General features: G+C 38.1%; 1 protein-coding gene across 6 annotated transcripts in view; it reads right to left on the bottom strand.

Moving 5' to 3' along the window:
• myh14 (myosin, heavy chain 14, non-muscle) overlaps positions 1-18,071 on the bottom strand; it is a 51,598-nt gene that overhangs the window by 6,001 nt on the left and 27,526 nt on the right. For 3 of the 6 annotated variants that reach the window (XM_051130764.1, XM_051130765.1, XM_051130768.1), the window contains 29 exons: positions 17,846-18,019; positions 17,641-17,755; positions 14,123-14,194; positions 13,431-13,636; positions 12,898-13,019; positions 11,595-11,664; positions 11,293-11,453; positions 11,105-11,213; positions 10,831-10,962; positions 10,543-10,749; positions 10,323-10,460; positions 10,110-10,233; positions 8,796-8,967; positions 8,485-8,697; positions 8,037-8,181; positions 7,718-7,924; positions 7,155-7,259; positions 6,736-6,888; positions 6,398-6,646; positions 4,727-4,939; positions 4,382-4,594; positions 4,094-4,255; positions 3,801-3,929; positions 3,628-3,716; positions 3,417-3,540; positions 3,129-3,337; positions 1,477-1,585; positions 839-1,011; positions 179-205 (listed from right to left, as the gene is read on the bottom strand). In XM_051130764.1, the coding sequence (XP_050986721.1) occupies positions 179-205; positions 839-1,011; positions 1,477-1,585; positions 3,129-3,337; positions 3,417-3,540; positions 3,628-3,716; positions 3,801-3,929; positions 4,094-4,255; positions 4,382-4,594; positions 4,727-4,939; positions 6,398-6,646; positions 6,736-6,888; positions 7,155-7,259; positions 7,718-7,924; positions 8,037-8,181; positions 8,485-8,697; positions 8,796-8,967; positions 10,110-10,233; positions 10,323-10,460; positions 10,543-10,749; positions 10,831-10,962; positions 11,105-11,213; positions 11,293-11,453; positions 11,595-11,664; positions 12,898-13,019; positions 13,431-13,636; positions 14,123-14,194; positions 17,641-17,755; positions 17,846-18,019 (4,322 nt within the window). The remainder of the gene's footprint in view (positions 1-178; positions 206-838; positions 1,012-1,476; positions 1,586-3,128; positions 3,338-3,416; positions 3,541-3,627; positions 3,717-3,800; positions 3,930-4,093; positions 4,256-4,381; positions 4,595-4,726; positions 4,940-6,397; positions 6,647-6,735; positions 6,889-7,154; positions 7,260-7,717; positions 7,925-8,036; positions 8,182-8,484; positions 8,698-8,795; positions 8,968-10,109; positions 10,234-10,322; positions 10,461-10,542; positions 10,750-10,830; positions 10,963-11,104; positions 11,214-11,292; positions 11,454-11,594; positions 11,665-12,897; positions 13,020-13,430; positions 13,637-14,122; positions 14,195-17,640; positions 17,756-17,845; positions 18,020-18,071) is intronic. The other 3 variants (XM_051130769.1, XM_051130767.1, XM_051130770.1) reach the window with 3 other exon arrangements.

Here is an 18,071-nt window from a genome sequence, read left to right as displayed (position 1 = left end):
AGACTACAGCATCTTTATACGCTTCTGCATAAATCAGTTACCAAGGATTAAAAAAAAGCACCTCTAAACCACTCTACAATTTCAACAGCACACCTCTACAGACCACCAGAATCAAGAGGGGAAAGGATAATTGCTCAGAGAGGAACATAAAACACAGTGTTCACACATGAAAACCTACTGTTCTGACTTCTGCCGTTCTGGGAGGCTGAGTGGGTGTAGGAGACAAACACACAAATATGGATGGACACACAATCAGACACATTAGATGAGTCAATGAGTGAATGAAACATACACATACAGTAAATAAATGGTTTGATGACATGCAAATATATTTATATATGAACAACTGAATTACTGGATCTTTTACTTTCCTAACCACGAAATGTGGCAAGTTTCCAGTGAAGTCATTTTTCTGTTCACACTGAATGCAAACTGTTGCAAATTGTGACAGTCACTGCCAATTAGATGCTAGGAGATATTTGATACAAAAATAAACTATAAAAAGTGGATTTATGTACATTGTTACCTTCAGGGTTATTTCACCCAATATAAGCCTTAAAAATGTCAAAAACAGTCATATTAAAATAACACTTTTGACTTAAATTAAAAGTATTTATTTAGAAGTTACTACATGCAGATTATTTTTTAGAATACCAAACAAGATGCAGGAACGTGGAACAGGATTTTGGATTAAGCATTCTCAAAACCCAGTGACTGACAAAATGTCTTGTGTCTTGTCATGGTCAGGGCTGATTTTTGCTGTCTGGTTAGAACATGGTATTGCTCTTTTTGAAATTTCTGCACAAAATAGCACTGTCATAATCATCCTCATCTTTACCTGAGTTGGGAGCGGAGAGTGTTGAGCTCGCGGTTCATGCTCTGCATGCTGTCGCCCATTTCCTCCAGCTCTCGCTGTAGTTTCCTGCGCTGAGCGTTGGAGCGAGAGTTCTCTTCCTCCACCTCCTCTAACTGCCTCTTCAGCTGACGGAGACGCCCCATAGACTTATCCAACTACAAAAAGAGTGATTTTTGAAACATACATTTCCAGGTGTACTTCACTACCCATAACCCTATGCATCTTGCAAATCATATGATCATATGTGTTTTTGTAGATATATAAAGGCTGGCATTAGCTACCTATGTTATGTAATATAAACTGTTGTAAGGAAGAAAAAAGACCGAGTCAATCATTAGAAATGCTTTGTGGGATGAGTTCATTCTCTCTGGTTGAAAGTTTAGATGTCTTTATTGAAATGTTTTAGAGGGAGCTGCTATTCTATCAGTCTAGATAGTCTATCAAGAAAATTAAGAGAAAAATAGAAACGTTATGGACTTTACCAATGCGATTTTGTTTTAATACATAAAATATATATTTATTTGATGGATTTGATTGAGTCAGCCAATTAAGCAGACAAAACATGAAATCCTTCACAGTTCTCCAGTCTGAGAAGCACCGATGATGTGTTTGAGGAGTACCTGTTCTCTATACTGATCTGCATGTCTCCTTTCATCTTCCACCTGTATCAGAACTTCTTTCAGTTTCTTCTCTGTTTTCCTCACCAGCTTATTGGCTACGGCTCGCTCCCTAGGAAGGGAGAAAAGGGAGAGAGGACACACAAAACAGTCACATTGCTGGTTCAAGCTTCACAGAAAATTAAGATCCTTAAATGAATAATTCGCTTTAAAAAAATCTATCATAATTTTCTTGCTTTTTCATAAACGTATGAAAATCTAATGTTAACAATGGCAATAAGGCCTGATTTTTAAAGAGTAATTTTAATTTGTCACACAAAGTGGCTTTTGAGTATGTGGAATATCACGTGTAAGTCATATAGGCCACTTTTGAAAAACACATAATGCGTTTAATGATACTTTTTGTCCTTTTTAGATCTTGGCGGTCCCTAGTCTCCATCCAACTGAACTGTAAGTAATGGCCTGTTTCCACCGAGAGGTACGGTTCAGTACAGTACGGTACGCAATTATGTCCGTTTCCATTGTCAAAAGTTGTGAATGGTACCAAAATAGCGAACCGTACCATACCACTTTTTTGGTACCCTTCCGTTGGGGTACCTAGCACAGCAAACGGTACAAAAACGGTGGAGCTAAACTCACTGCAGAACGTTGATTGGTTGACTAGAATTGTCACTTGTGTGTGGTACAAGGGGATAAAGCGTCTCCTATACTCGTTCATCCATGCTGTTCATGCGTGCTGGGGTTATTTACATCAGAGTCCGCAAACACCAAAAAATATAACAGTGTTTCATAATTTTATATCAGTGGTTCTCACTCCTGGTCCTGGGGGTCCACTGCTCTGCACATTTTGCATGTCTCCCTTATTTAACCCACCTGATTGAGATCATCAGCTCATTGACTTGATGATCTCAATCAGGTGGGCTAAATAAGGGAGACATGCAAAATGTGCAGAACAGTAGACCCCCGGGACCAGGATTGAGAACCACTGTATTATATTTTCACACAGACAACAGCCGTTTCTCAATATGCGTTCTGTTCTTGTGGACTTATGAAGCGTCATTGCCCAAAAACCTACATAATTTCAAAATATTACTATTATTGTGTCAGGAAAAGTCGTTTTACTCAAATATGCGGTTTATTTATAAAGACAGCGGGTATTTGAAAATTTGCTATGCCGATTTCGGGAGATTCGAGCTCCAGCCGATCACCGGCACATATATATCCTTTATAAGCGTCTTATACTTTGTACTTATACTTTTATATGGCTATTATTGTTCATTAATACTGACATTTAACACAAAGAGGCAGAGCTGTGCCTATTGTCGCTGTTTATCGTTGACCGCTACGTTACGGCATACACCACGCCTATCACGTAAGGTTACTGTTGGTGGTGCAAGCTGGATCAATGTGTTCAGTCCCGAATCGTACCGTACTGTACTGACCCGTACCACTCGGTGGAAACAAGCCATAAAAGAGCAGTTCTGACATTCTGCAGAGAGTTGAAAACGCTGGAGTAGTGCAAACGACAGGCGTAACCAGAGCGAAACAAAAACGCACTAGTGTAAACGTAGTCTAAGAAACTATACATGTTTGAAAAGACATCTAATTTCCATTTAACTTCCACATTTTTCTTTAGCACCCCACTGTTTTCTTACTGTCTCTCCTGCTCCAGTTGTTCCTCCATAGATTCTATCTTGGCTTCCAGGGCGGCGACACTGAGGCGATGTTTCCCCTTCACGGTCCCCTCCATCTCACTGAGACGAGTCTTCAACTCTTTATTCTGCCTCTCCAGAGTCTCTCGTGCACTCTCGCTCTTCTGCGCCAGCGTCCTCTCTCCAGATAACTGGACTGTAAGTGTCTCAACCTAACAGAAACAGATGGAGAGAGGTGCTCAGTCTCTGTTTGTTTAATAGTATAATGCATGTTTGTGTTTCTTTGTGTACCTGTAAGGTGCTCTTCCTCTGCCTTTCGGCTAATAGTTCAGCATTACTTTGCTCCTCCTCTAACTCTTCCTCCAGCTGAGTGATTCTGGCCTCAAGACGCCGCTTTTCTTCCAACAGTGCAGATCTGCAGGGGTAACGCAACAAAGTTTCACAACATAAGTCCTATTTACTTTAATTTCATCATCACTGGACCACAAGCACAGATACTGACTTTCCAGTTGTACTGCTGACGACTTCATCTGCCAGTTCATCTCTCTCCTGTTGGGCCTGTCTCCGCTGCCTCTCAGAAACAGACAACTCCTAAGAATTTCAAAATAAGAAAAAAAGAATTAGAGATGCACACAGTTAAAAGATCTTCTGGGTTATACAGGGAGAGTAACATACCTCTGTCAGCTGTAATAGCTCTGCTTCCAACGTCTGTAGCCGTTTCTCGCTGTCCTTTGATTGGGCGACAATCTCATCTCGAGCTAACTTGGTCTCATCAAGCTCACGAATAAGCTCCTTCATCTGAGTCTAAAAAACACACAGGAACACACTGAATATTCACATCAGGGCTCTTCGTCAGCCCGCAGGTCAAATCAGATTCAGTCAATTTTATTTGACTAATTTGATTTATTTTAATGAAATCTGGAGTTTTGGTTTTCATTGTGGTTTATTTAGCAATTGAACTGACAAACCTGGAGACGTTTCATCTGTCTGAGTGCTTCCTCTCTGCCCCGATTGGCTGCTTCCACCTGAGCCTCTGCTTCCTGCAGCTCAGTTTCCAGTTGTTTCTTAACAGTCAAAGCCTGAGCTCTTTGAGTCTTCTCTTCCTCAAGCATTGTTTCAAGTTCTCGCACCTGAACAAGTGATAGAACAAACAAATAGTGAGCAGGAGAGAAAAGAAGGTCAATTCTTTTTAGCCCTGGATATCTTCAAATATTTCTTCATCTCTTCACCTTTTCATTCTGCTAAAAGGCAGTTACCTGTTTGTTGAGTGCTCTCCTCTTTTCTTCTCCTTTCTCCTCCTTAGTGCTGATCTCTCTCTCAAACTGAGCTCTAAGAGCCTGAAGGGTGACCTCAAGTCTGAGGCGAGCATTTTCCGCTTCTGCCAGCTCATCCTCCAGCTCCTGGGTCTGCTCTTTCAGAGACTGGGCTTCTGTTTCCAAAGCCCGTCGAGATCGCTCTAGCTCATGAACCTGAGGAGGCATGACAAAAAGAACAAAAGAAAATAACTTTTTAGTCATTGAACAGAATGCGCTTTTGTTATTACTATGCTATTACATGCTTATAAATATTATATAAATGCACTGGTAAAAAGCAAGCCGTACATTTTTGCCCACGTCATCTTGGGCATTCACAAGCTGCTCCATCTCCAGGCGGAGCTGCTTATTGGTTCTCTCCAGTTCATCTCTCTGCTCTGTTGCTTCCTGCAGTGCTCTAGAGAGAGACAGGAAGCGCGTCTCCTTCTCTCGACTCTCTGCTTCTGCGCGATCCCGTTCCTCTAGCAGCCGAGCACTAACTGCTTTCTCTTCTGCCAAACACTGAAGGTTAAAGGTCAAAGGGTGAGAAATATATAGAGTTGCACCTTACATTTTCAATTCTTTTTACTTTTTACGACAGTCAATCCATCCATTAATTCAACCAGTCAATCTGTCCATTCATGCATTCATCTATTCATCCTTCCATCCATCAGTCAATCTATCCTTTATTTCATCCATCCAATCCAACCCTCCATAATCCCATCAGTCAATCCATCCCTGCATCTATCATCCATCCATCCATCTTTCCATCTATCCCATCTGTCAATCCACCCTCCCATCATCCATCAATCTATCCATCCCTCCCTCCCTCTATCATCCTATCAGTCAATCCATCCTTCCATCCAGAAGTCAATAAATCTATCATTCCATACATCCACCAGTCAATCCATCTATCTCTCCATAATCCCATTTGTCAATCCATCCCTCCATCCGTCCATCATCCCATCAGTCAATCCATTCCTCCCTCCCTCCATCCATCCATCCATCCATTCATCTACCAGTCAATGAATCATCCCTCTATCTATCCATTCAATTAACCCATCCATCCACCCCTCCGTAAATCCACCAGTCAATCCATTCATTTATATAATCAATTCAATATTCATCCTTCCATTCAATCCATCCTTCCATCATCCCATCAGTCAATCCATCCCTCTATCCATCCATCATCAATCCAATCCATCCACCATCCATTCCTCCATAATCCCATCAGTCAATTTATCGATCCATCAGTCAATCCACCCATCCATCCATCAATCCAGTCCATCCTTCCATAATCCAAACACTCAATCCATCCATCCTTTCTATCTAGAAGTCAATAAATCCATCATTCCATCCATCAGTCCATCCTATCAGTTATCCCTTCATCAGTCAATCCATTCATCCAACCATCCATCCATCAATCCAATCCATCCCTTCATAATCCCAGTCAATCCATCCATCCTTTCTATCTAGAAGTCAATAAATCCATCATTCCATCCATCCACCAGTCAACCCCTCCATCCGCCCATTATCCCATCAGTCAATCCATCCATCTACACATATCTCTATCATCCCATCAATCCATCCCTCCTTCCTTCCATCTACCAGTCGATAAATCCACCCCTCTATCCATCCATCCCATCAGTCAATCCATCTATCCTTCCATCTACCAGTCAATAAATCCATCATTCTATCCATCCATCAGTCAATCTGTCCATTAATTCATCCATCCAATCCATCCATTAACCCATCTATGCACCACTCAATCCATTCTTAATTCCATCCATCTCTTTATGCATTCATTCATCCAGTCAAACCATTCATCCATTCCTTCAATCCACCAATCAGTCCATCCATTCATCCACTCAATCCATCCTTCCATCCATGCAGTCATTTTAACATCCAACCATCCATCCATTCACTCAATCATACCATCCCTCTATCCATCCCTCTCTCCCTCTCTGTTTCCTACTGTACCTGATCAAATTTCTTCTGTCGTTTCTCCAGAGCAGTGCAGTTCTGTCTCTCTCTCTGTAGAGCAATGGTCATGTCCTCTATTTCTTCTCTCAGCCGTTCTTTCTGTCTCTCTATGCGTTCTTTCTCTTCCTCTTTGGCCCTCTCTCTCTGCACGGCATTCTCCAGCTCTCTCTGCATCTTCCTCCTGGCCTCCTCCCCGGCCTCCACCGCTGAATTCACTTCCTCTGTCTGCCTCTTCAGATCAGACAGCTGCAAGGCACATAGATATAATATCATAAAACAGAGTAAAAACGGTTTTAACAAAAAGTGTTTTCCTGGGTTTAAAATTAGATGTGTACCTGTTGTGTATGGTTCTGAATCTGGCGTGTAAGTTCTCTGGTCTTCTCTTCCTCCTCCTCTAGTCTCTCCATCAATCCAGCTTTCTCTTCCTCTAGAGCACGTACACGTGAACCCAGCGCCAACTTCTGCCGTGTCTCTTCCTGCAGCAGCTCCTAAAAAAATAGCACACATACACACACACACACATTAAGTGTGCTTCAGAGGCCATTACATTTACAGTCTCTAAGATTGGCTTTAAAATAGAACAATCAGAGTGTGCAGACAACCTCTGGAGGATTTAATTTCCTATTCATTCATCCAACCATCATACAGTGTCAAAAGTGTTTCTTCAAAAGAAGTTTAGTTAAGTCCCATGAGCCTATTAATATGTAGCGGAAGAGAGCAAATTAAAACACACACTAGCAAACACACAAGTTACCTGCACATCATGTAGTTGGCTCTCCAGACTGCTGACCTCCTTACTTAAGCGGTGAGATTTGGAATCAGATGAGGATAGGGAACTGGACAGAGATTCGAGCTCCGACTGAGAGGGAAAGATTTTAAAGTTAGGGTGTTTTCAAAACTGGTTTGATTTATTGGGTCGTTTGTAACATTGTGGTTGGTCAACCAGCCAATTACCAGCTTGAATCAGCTAATGACCAGTTTGGACCAACTTAAAACCAGCTACCATGTGCCAAAACAGCTACCAAAAGCAACATTTTTCAGGAGGGGAAGGATTTCTGTTAAATATCATGGGCAAAAAAAGCTCTATTATCATTGTCAGTAGTGTAGCGAACTCACTCTCAAACCAAGCAGCTTTCTGCTGATCAAAGCAGACAATTTATATAACCAGTTTGCAAGGGTGCCCGTCTGGTGGCCACCAGAATTCAGAAAAATTGTTTATTTTTTTCCCATAAACCAAGATATTGAACTCTGATGTAACACAGGCTTGGGTCCTCACTGTGAAAGTTTTGGCATTTGTTAAAAAGAAAAATGTTCTACCTGGAGTTTACTGAGTCGCTCCTCTCGCTCTTCTCTTTCTCTCTCAGCCTGTGCGAGGCGTGCGTTGAGTTCCTGCAACTGTCCCTCTGCTCGCTTTCTGCCCCTCTCGCTCTCCATCTTGCCTCCCTGTAAAGTCTTCAGCTCAGCACTCAGGTTCACACGTTCCTCCTCCAGAACGACCTTCGCCTTCTCCAGAGACTGACGGGACTGTGAACATACACGCACATCAAAAGTTGGCAACTTACGAATACAAACCAGACTTCCCAGTGTAACAACAGCTTGTAAACAAGTTGCATTTAATGTAAACGCTAAGACTCACTCTCTTGGCGTTGTCCAGCTGCTCCTGTAGGGAGTCTATAGCGGCGGTGTGCTTGATGCGGAGCTCTGACAGCTGGGCTTCATGACGACGGGTCTCATCCTCTAAACATCTCTGAAGCTCTCCTAATTCAGCCTCACGACGAGACCTAAACAAACACACAAATTGCGGTTAACTTAGCCATAGTCTAACTAATCTTCTGAAAAAGAAGTACACTTGAAAACAACAGTATATGGCAGCTGGTTTGAGCTGGTTCTTAGTTGGTCATGGGCCGGTTTAAGCTAGTTGCTTAGGACTAGCACATGACCAGCTAAAACCAGCTAAAACCAGCTGCCATGCTTCAAAACATACCTAACCAGCATATGCTGTTTTTTTCTACAGGGTTATGAATGTAGATTTTCACTAAATATGATTAAAAACAGCGTGTACACACATACACACAGACACACACCTGAGCTCTTGCTGAGCAGCTGTAGTGTCCAGTGTATCTTCTAGTTCAGTCCTCAAAGCCTCTAACTCCTCTCCCAGATCTCTCCTCTGTTTCTCAGCTCTCTCCCTCATCCCTCTTTCATTCTCCACCTCCTCTTTAAGCTCAGAGACCTGAGACGTGGCCTCTCTCAGGGCTCTCTGAGCCTCTGTACGCCGTGCCCCCTCTTCTTCCAGCCTGTATATGTAAGAGATATCATTGGTAAGAAGTATTACTTCTTAAAATGGCCATGCTACAGGATTCGCTTTAAAGTAGATTTATGTTTGTGCATGTACCGTGTCTGTAGTGTGGTGATCTCTTTCTCTCTTTGGCTCAGGCTGCCTCTCAGCTCTGTGACTAGTAAGCTCAGGTCAGACAGCTGCTCTTGGGCCTCCACCGCCTCTCCTTCCATTCGCCTCTTCCACTTCTCCTGTTCCAGACGGCCCTGCTCTTCCCTCTTCAGGCGCTCTAAGGCAAAGGAAAAGACATCCATGTACTGGTTTGTGTTGTGTTTATTTACCTGTAAAGGAATGCTGTCTTTTTTTCAGAACTGTGAGATATAAACCTGCAATCGTGAGAAAAAAGTCAGAAATGTGTTTATGTTTCACAATTATGACTATTTCTCGCAATTGCGAGTTTATATTCTGCAATTCTGACTTTACATGTTGCAATTCTCAATTTATAAATAGCAATTGCAATTTTATATCATGCAACTCTGTGAAAAAATTTTAAGATAAATTCACAATTGTGAGAAAGAAGTCAGAATTGTGTTTATATTTCTTGCAATTGCAAGTTTATATCCTACAATTCTGACTGTATATCTCGCAGTTCTCACTTTATAACTCACAATTGTGAGTTTATATCACGCAATTCTCAAAAAAAAGTCACAATATCGTGACATAAACTCATAAATCTGAGAAAAAGTCACAGTTGCAAGATATAAACTCTGAGAAAAAGTCACTGAGATATAAACTCACAATTCTAAGGGAAAAAAGCATAATTGAGAGATATAACCTCATAATTCTGAGAAAAGGTCACAGTTGCGAGATATAAAAATACGCAATTCTGAGAGAAAAGAAGTTATAATTGAGAGATATATACTCACAATTCTGAGAAAAAGTCACAATATCGAGATATAAACTTACAATTCTAAGGAAAAAAAATTATTGAGAGATATAACCTCATAATTGTGAGAAAAAGTCACAACTGTGAGATATAAATACGTAATTCTAAGAAAAAAACTCAGAATTGAGAGATATAAACTCATAATTCTAAGGAAAAAAAACAACTCAGAGACATAACCTCAAAATTGTGAGAAAAAAGTCATAATTGAGAGAAAAAAAGTCAAAATATCGATATAAACGTACAATTCTAAGGAAAAAAACATAATTGAGAGATATAACCTCATAATTGTGAGAAAAAGTCACAATTGCAAACGTTTATATCCCGCAATTCTGACTTTATATCTCACAATTTTGATTTGATTACTCACAAAAAAGTTCTGCAAAATGTAATTAATGCACTCTTGAAATCTCAAAAACAAAGTCCAAATTCCACAAAACCAATGAATCAACAGTTTTTCAGTGCATAATTAACACAAGGACCATTACCTTCTAAATCAGCGATGACAGCTTCCTGTTTGTTTTTCAGCTTGTTAAGACTCTTCACCTTCTCCTCTTCCTCTGTGAGTTGATCTGTCACTTCATTGAGTCTCTCTTCTATCTGTTTTTTCTCCTGAGAGAAAGAGGAGAAAAGAGAAAAAATCATGAACTACTGTACCATTGTATCTGCATTCAAACAACAATCCTTTTCTCTTTAACTACCTTGCTTAATCTGTCTCTCTGCTCTCCCACATTCAACGTCTCGGCCTCCAGACTCTTCACTTTGCTTTCCAGGGTGACTTTCTCCAGCTGGAGGCGCTGACGTGTCCCCTCTTCCTCTTCTAGCTGTTCCTCCAGATCCTGAGAGAAAGAAACAGTTATGTTGACAGAAAATACTCAATAGTGGACATCAGACGCAGGCAGAAACACCTATCCTCGTCACCTGCACATGTTGCTGCATTCGCTTCTTTTCATTGGTCAGCTGAAGGGTCCTCTCCTCTTCCTCCTCCAATCGGCTCTCGAGCTCTCCCAACACATCTTCCAGCTCCTGTTTGCGATTGGCCAGCCGTGCTCTCATTTCCTCCGCCTCTGCGAATAACTCCGCCTCCGCCTGCAGCTGGTCAGTCAGCACCGACTTCTCCTCCATTAGCTTTCAAGACAATAAGATGAATGTAGAAATCAAAGAAATAAACACCTTCTTGTTTTGGTTTAAACTAGGAAATAAAGTTACCTGTTGGTTTTTTCTGTCCAGTTCAGAAAAATCAAGCTCTAGTTTACTCAGCTTGTCTTTGGCTTTCTGAAGCTGTGCTTCCCGAGCTTGAATCTCTTCATCCTGGCGGGTCACCTGCAGCAAGGGCTTCACCTAGAGGAGAGGTCAAAGGTCACAAATGAACACAAAAGACATCCATTGCGTGTTAGCTCTAACTACATTCTTTCTAAATTCATTATTAGGTTTACTTAATTTTTAAGCTTTGTATACAATTATATGTAGTGCTGTGTGTTACCTTTGTGAAGAGTCTCCACCACTGCCAGTTTCTGAGCTTCAGGTACGCTGCACAGTTCCTCTGCATCACACGCAGGGCACTGAGCTGCTGCTGCTTCTTATGGAACGCCCTGAAAGATCACCTCAGTTAATACACACACATATACATATTACACACCACCAACCAACAACATACACACAGATGTTTACCTCCTGGCAAGGTATCCACGGGCCACACTCTGGAAGCGGATGATGGTGTCTGTGATCTTCAAGTCTCGTTCTTCCTCTAGGTGAGCCAAAACTCCAGCCCGGAAGAAAACCTTACTCTGTCCCACCCGGAAAAGATTCTTGTCCAGCTCCAAAGCACTGATCTGTAAGTAAAGTAACAATACAAAATCAACAAGCATCTGTGCTGTTCATATTTATTGATTAGAAACTCTAGTGTCTAATATCCTCCGTCAAATCAATAGTGTGTACCACTGAAAGGTTTAAGTTTGAACAACATTACTTACCATTAGCTCAGACGCCTGTTTGCCATCCATAAAGGTTCGAGGAATAGCATTTGGAGTCAAGATCTCATACCTGAGACAAACAAATAGAAAGAGAGACACATAAATAAGACAATGTAAGATTTAGCAATTATGTAAGCAATACCTGTAATCAGGGCCCTATGATTTCCACGATGCAGAAAATACGGATGGAATGACGGAATCCAGTGATAAAAATGGAACTGACTGTATAACACGGAATGTCACCGAATTTGACAAATTTTGGACAAATAAATCAAAAGTAGGTAAGTACACTTAAATCAAAATGCACTAGTGTCTGTGAATACTATAAATATGAATCCTGCATGTTCTGCATGCCTCTGTGTGAATGAATGACGCAGACGCACGGTTTTGTTTACTAAACACATACTAAAGCGTACGTGACGTTCACACAGAGTTTTTAGCCTCTGCCACCTCAATATAGGAGTACATGAACACACAAACATAATCTCCAGAACTGCTGTGAGAGATACTTCATGCACATTTTACCATAATATCATCATATCACATACAAGCATACATAAAAAGGTCTTTACAGCAACCCGTCAAAATAAAAATTCGGTTTAACTTGAAGAAACTGTGAGAGCAATATATTACTCATGTAATATACTACTACTACTACTAATAATAATAATAATAAAATTATTATTAAAACACTATTTTAAGGACTATTTACCAGAAAAATTATTTACCAGAAAAATGTAAATACACAACACAGTATTTCTGAAAAAACAAACAAACAAACAAAAAATAATTATAATAAATTTATTTTGTATAAATTAATTAATTAGAGATGCTTCTGATTATTAAAATTTAATGAAAATGGGAAATTAATGTAAAACAGAATTTGGTACACAAAAACTGAAAAAAAAGGGCCTTAAAATGGTATTTTTGTTAAATGTTTATTAAACTGCTGTTAGTTTCATGATTTCAATTACTTAGACATGCCTTTTCATTAATCTTTTTAATTTAACCATTAAAACTGAGTCTAGAAAAATTAAAACAGAAAAAACACAATTTGGGGAAAAAAAATAAACTTTTTGAGAATAATTAAAACGGATTTCATAGGGCCCTACCTATAGTTTAAAAATATTATTGTATTATTGTAAGCAAGTCTTTTCTTTTCTTTTTTTTTTTTTTTTTTTTTTTTTTTTTTTATATTATTTTTACAAATATGGGTGTACCCAAAAGGATGTTTTGTCTGATTTAGCTCACTTTTGAATACAATTTTTTTCCTCAAAATATGGTAGGATACACACACACACACCTCTGTCTGAACTCCTGGAATGGGATGCGGTTCGGGAAGCCCTGTCTGCAGATCCTGATTCCCTCCAGCACCCCATTACACCTCAGCTGATCCAGAACCAAATGAGGACTCAACTTTCCTGCCTGTGATGATTTAAAGAACAAAAAATTAGGAATGGCAATAATACAATTCAATAACATTTTATGGTATAAATAAAAAAAAAATATATGATTTGCAATCTAAAAAAAAAACACAAAATAATAATAATTTTGAACAATGACAATGAACAACATAAAAAAATAGCAATTCATTTTGAGATTTGCAAAAAAATTTAATTTAACAATAAGAGCAATAACAGAGTGTTAGATGACAGCAAATGTAATCTAAGTGAGCATGTTGTATAATTAAACATCGAATATCCACCGATAACAATACATTTTAACTAACATTTTCTGCAACCCTAAAATAAGTTATGGGGTCAGTTATATAAGCTCTCATTTTACATTTTTTTTCATTTCTATGAAGATTCTATGAAGATCTCTGCCTTTTCTTACCCTTTTCTCATGGTTAGGGATAATGCAGCGCAGGAAGTTGGGGTTGGTGTTGCGGAGGGTAGCCATCAGTTTAGTGAGGGACTCTTTGTAGAGTTGTCCCACTGTGCGAAACATGCCCTTCTTTGTCTTTAGCCCAGCGGCCCCAAAACTGACGGGTCCACTGCTCTCACCAGATGAAACCTGATCCAGACCCACAATCCTCTCCACTGACAAGCACAATACAGAGATGTTATTATATTAAATTACATGTGCATGGCATGTTCAGACTGCACTATGACTCTATATTAGTGCTACTAAAACATACATACTGAACAAGAACCAGAAAGATTTTTTTTCTGTTCAGGTAGAAGTCATAGTATGAATGTGTTGTTCTGAAACTTTTAACATTTTCCAAACAGAAAAAAAAAACTGGATTTCTATATTTAAAGCACATTAAAAAAGATGCTTTATGAAGATTAAACCAGCAGCAGGCAGATCACAACTAGCTAATGTTAAACCAAACTAAACTAACTCGAGCTGTATAGTAATCCATGAAAACAAACACATTCTGCTAAACTACAGTGCAAAACTGCAACCCACACATCACATCACAATCTGATGCTATGAAAGAGAGATGAAAGAAAGAGCGAAGAGTTAATCAACAGTGAGATGAACTGATGGAGAGATTAAAGGAGGAAGAGCAGAAAACCTACTGCTTTCAGTGCCATTGGTTTGCAGTGTGGCGTAAGAGTCAAAAAAGTACACGCGAGGAAGCGTTTGAATATCTGAAGAGAAGAGATTAAGAGAAGAAAAGAGAGAAGAGAAGAGAAGAGAAGAGAAGAGAAGAGAAGAGAAGAGAAGAGAAGAGAAGAGAAGAGAAGAGAAGAGAAGAGTGGAGATCACAAAGCAAAGCATTAGTCTATAGCAGATTACAGTATTAAATATTAGTAACAGAATGAAAAATGAATTATTAATACTGCATTATTAAACATTTGTTAATAAGTCATACATTTATATGCAATCCCTTTGATTGAACTGAACATTTTAAGGCTGTAATTAAACTGTTTTAATATTTGTATTGTTTGTACCAGTTTGTAATTGTATCAGTCAGTTAGTTTATTTATAATTGCTGTTGTTCATGTAAATAATAATAAAAATAATATTTATTAATTTACTTAAATTAATAATAATAATAATAATAATAATAATAATAATAATATCTATTTGCTATTTATTTAAACATTTACTTATTTATCCTAAACAACAATAGTAACAACAATAATAATAAAAATAATTATATTTATTTACTTATCCATAACAACAACAACAACAACAACACTTTTATTTTATTTATAAAAAATGTAAAAACAATACCTTTACTTTATTTATTTGAAATAATAATAATAATAATAATAATAATAATAATAAAAATATAGCTGCGAGCAGCAATTACCGGGGTTCGAGCATTTAAGGCCTTTAAGGTGCTATGCAAGATTGTTCAAAATGAGTTTTGTCATATGATATGAAGATCTAGTGTTTGTGTGAATATATGAACATATATTTAGCAATTTGAGACCATTTACCATAGAAATCCTGTGTTTTTGAAGCTTATAGCGCCACCTATGGTCCGATCTCTATGAAACGTTGCATGCTTGTTAAGAGTCATCTGCCACATGTTCTTACCAATTTTTGGAAAGTTTTGAGTTTTTGTTTAGGGTTTATAGGCTTTTGGGTAGATGTGGCCACACCCCTTTTGTAAATGACCCCGTTATAGCTAACCAAAGGACAAAATTCAATTTTATTTTGATAATTATTGATCTTGGGAGTCCAGAGAATATTACTGCAGTGGTCTGCTCAAGATTGAGTGAAAAACCTAGGACTAGTTCGCAAAAGTAGGTTTTTAACATATTTGTGAATATTTAATGAAAGACTTGAATGACATCAATGGTTCTTGAGGCAAAGTTGTTCATCATGAGGAGATCTATCAAATGATATGGAGATCTAGTGTTTATGTGAATATACTAGCATTTATTTAGCCATTTGAAGCCATTTACCATACACAGCTTGTGTTTTTGAAGCATTTTTAACTGTTATAGTGCCACCTATGGTCTGATCTTCGCGAAACTTTGCATGCTTGTTAAGAGTCATCTGACACATGTTTTCTCCAACTTTTGTAAAGTTTTGAGTTTTTGTTTAGGTTTTATAGGCTTTTGAATATATGTGGCCACGCCCCTTTTCTAAATGACCCCGTTATAGCTAACCAAAGGACAAAATTCAACATTTTTTTGATAATTATTGATCTAGAGAGTCTGGAGAACTGTGCTGCAGTGGTTTGATCGAGATTGAGTGAAAAACCTAGGACTAGTTCGCAAAAGTAGGTTTTTAACATATTTGTGAATAATTAATGAACGGTTTGATTGACAGCAATGGTTCTTGAGGCAAAGTTGTTCATCATGAGGAGATCTATCAAATGATATGCATATTGTGTGGATGTGTGAAACACCACGTGATTACAGAGCCATAAAACTCGTTAGCGCCAACTAGTGGCCGATTTCTTTCAAAATTCTTACAGACCTTTAGGGCCATGAGTCGAACATGCCCAGTGAGTTTTGTTCCGATCGGCCTCCGTTAACCTTGTCTAATAGGTGCTCAAACTTCATTGGCCGATAGCGGCCATGTTTTTTGAGATACGCCAATGTCCTCATAGACCCTTATGGCACGTTGGACAGAGACACTGCATACCAATTTTCAGGTCGATCGGACCAACGATTGCATAGTTATAGTCATTTTTATGTTTTTTCAGGCTTATAGCGCCACCAAGTGGCAGAGCTGTGCAATTTTTTGTATTTGTCCAAAGATTGAGTTTATACACATGTGTATCGAGTTTGGTGAAGATATCTCTTTTGGTTCATGAGTTATAGTCATTTTAGTAAAAATGGCCCCCCACCTGACAAACTTTTTGGGGCCCTTTCGCAACGATGAGTCAAAATTTTACATTTTTTTGATAATTATTGATATTCACTGTCCAGAGAACATTTCTGCACTGGTTTGGTTCCGATCGGGCGAAAAACCTAGGACTAGTTCGTAAAAGTAGGTTTTGAATTTACTTCAAAATGGCGGAAAAACCGGGCCCCGTAGAGCGAATCTGATTTTTTAGGCTTTTTATCGCCTTGACCCAAGGATTCCAAATATCAAATTTTGTGAGTCTATGACAAACGGTCTAGGAGCTATAAGCATTTTTGCATTTTTGATCACTGTAGCGCCACCTATAGGCCGATTGGGCCGGTTCTTTGCGCCTGAGTAGCGAGGGTGACTACTACCTTCTGACCAAGTTTCAGCTCTCTAGGCCTTACGGTTTGGGCTGCACGATCAGTTCTAGGGAAGAATAATAATAAAAAAAATCCTAACAATTACAATAGGGTTTCAGCACTGCGTGCTCGAACCCCTAATAATAATGTTTATCCATCATTATAATAATAATAATAATCATACTTTTATTTTAAAATAACAATACTACTACTACTACTACTACTAATAAAAAAATGTATTTTATTTATTAGAAATAATAATAACAATAACAACAATATTACCTTTATTTATGTATTTATCCGAAATAATAATAATAATAATAATAATAATAATAATAATAATAATGTTAATACTTTTATTTTATTTATCCAATATAATAACAATAATAATTGTTATTTATCATAAAAATAATAACAATACCTTTACTTTACTTACCAGAAATAATAATAATACATTTATTTTATTTATCCAAAATAATATTAATAATAATAATAATAATAATACCTATTTTATTTATCAGAAATAATAATAATAATAATAACACTTTTATTTTATTTATCCAAAATAATAATAATACTTTCATTTTATTTTATTTAAAAAAAATAAAAATAATACCTTTATTTTATTTATCTGAAATAATAATAATAATAACAACAACAACATTACCTTTATTTATGTATTTATCCGAAGTAATACTACTACTACTACTACTACTACTAATAATAATAATAATAATAATAATAATTCTATTTTGGATTTTTATTCTTCCAAAATAACAACAAAAACAACGATGATAATAATAATAATAATAATAATAATACTTTAATTTTATTTATCATAAAACAATACCTTTTTTTATCAGAAATAACAATAATAATACTATTTTATTTTATTTTATTTTATTTTATTTTGTTTTCCTCACCCTCCCTCCAGAGCTCAGAGATGAAGGGGTCAGATGACTGATGCAGGAGAGATGCAACATTATCATTCAACGGATCCATGTTCTTTACCAGCCATTCATCTGCCTTATAGTCCACCTGACAGAGCAATAAAGTAGACTCCATTATGACTTTCATGTTGATTAGAAAACAGACAAATGGAGAACACATGGCAAAAATATATCTGACCTTGCCAGCATAGTGTATAATGGAGAAGTCGGCCTCTTCTTTAAGCTGCCGTGGCCGCATGAACTTTGGGTGTGAACCCTGCTCAGCTGACAACTTGTCTATAAAAGAGCGATCAGTCGCCCTTGGAAACCAACACTCCTCATCTAACAATGCCAGGACGCCAGGAGGATGAGCCTGTGGAGCAAACCAGTCAGAAACACTATAAAGACACTGCATCAAATTAGGC

Source organism: Labeo rohita, chromosome 16 (genome assembly GCF_022985175.1).
Source record: "Labeo rohita strain BAU-BD-2019 chromosome 16, IGBB_LRoh.1.0, whole genome shotgun sequence".
NCBI classification, from domain to species: domain Eukaryota; kingdom Metazoa; phylum Chordata; class Actinopteri; order Cypriniformes; family Cyprinidae; genus Labeo; species Labeo rohita.
Note: the sequence above shows the minus strand (reverse complement) of the source record. Positions and strands in the feature narration are given on the sequence as shown.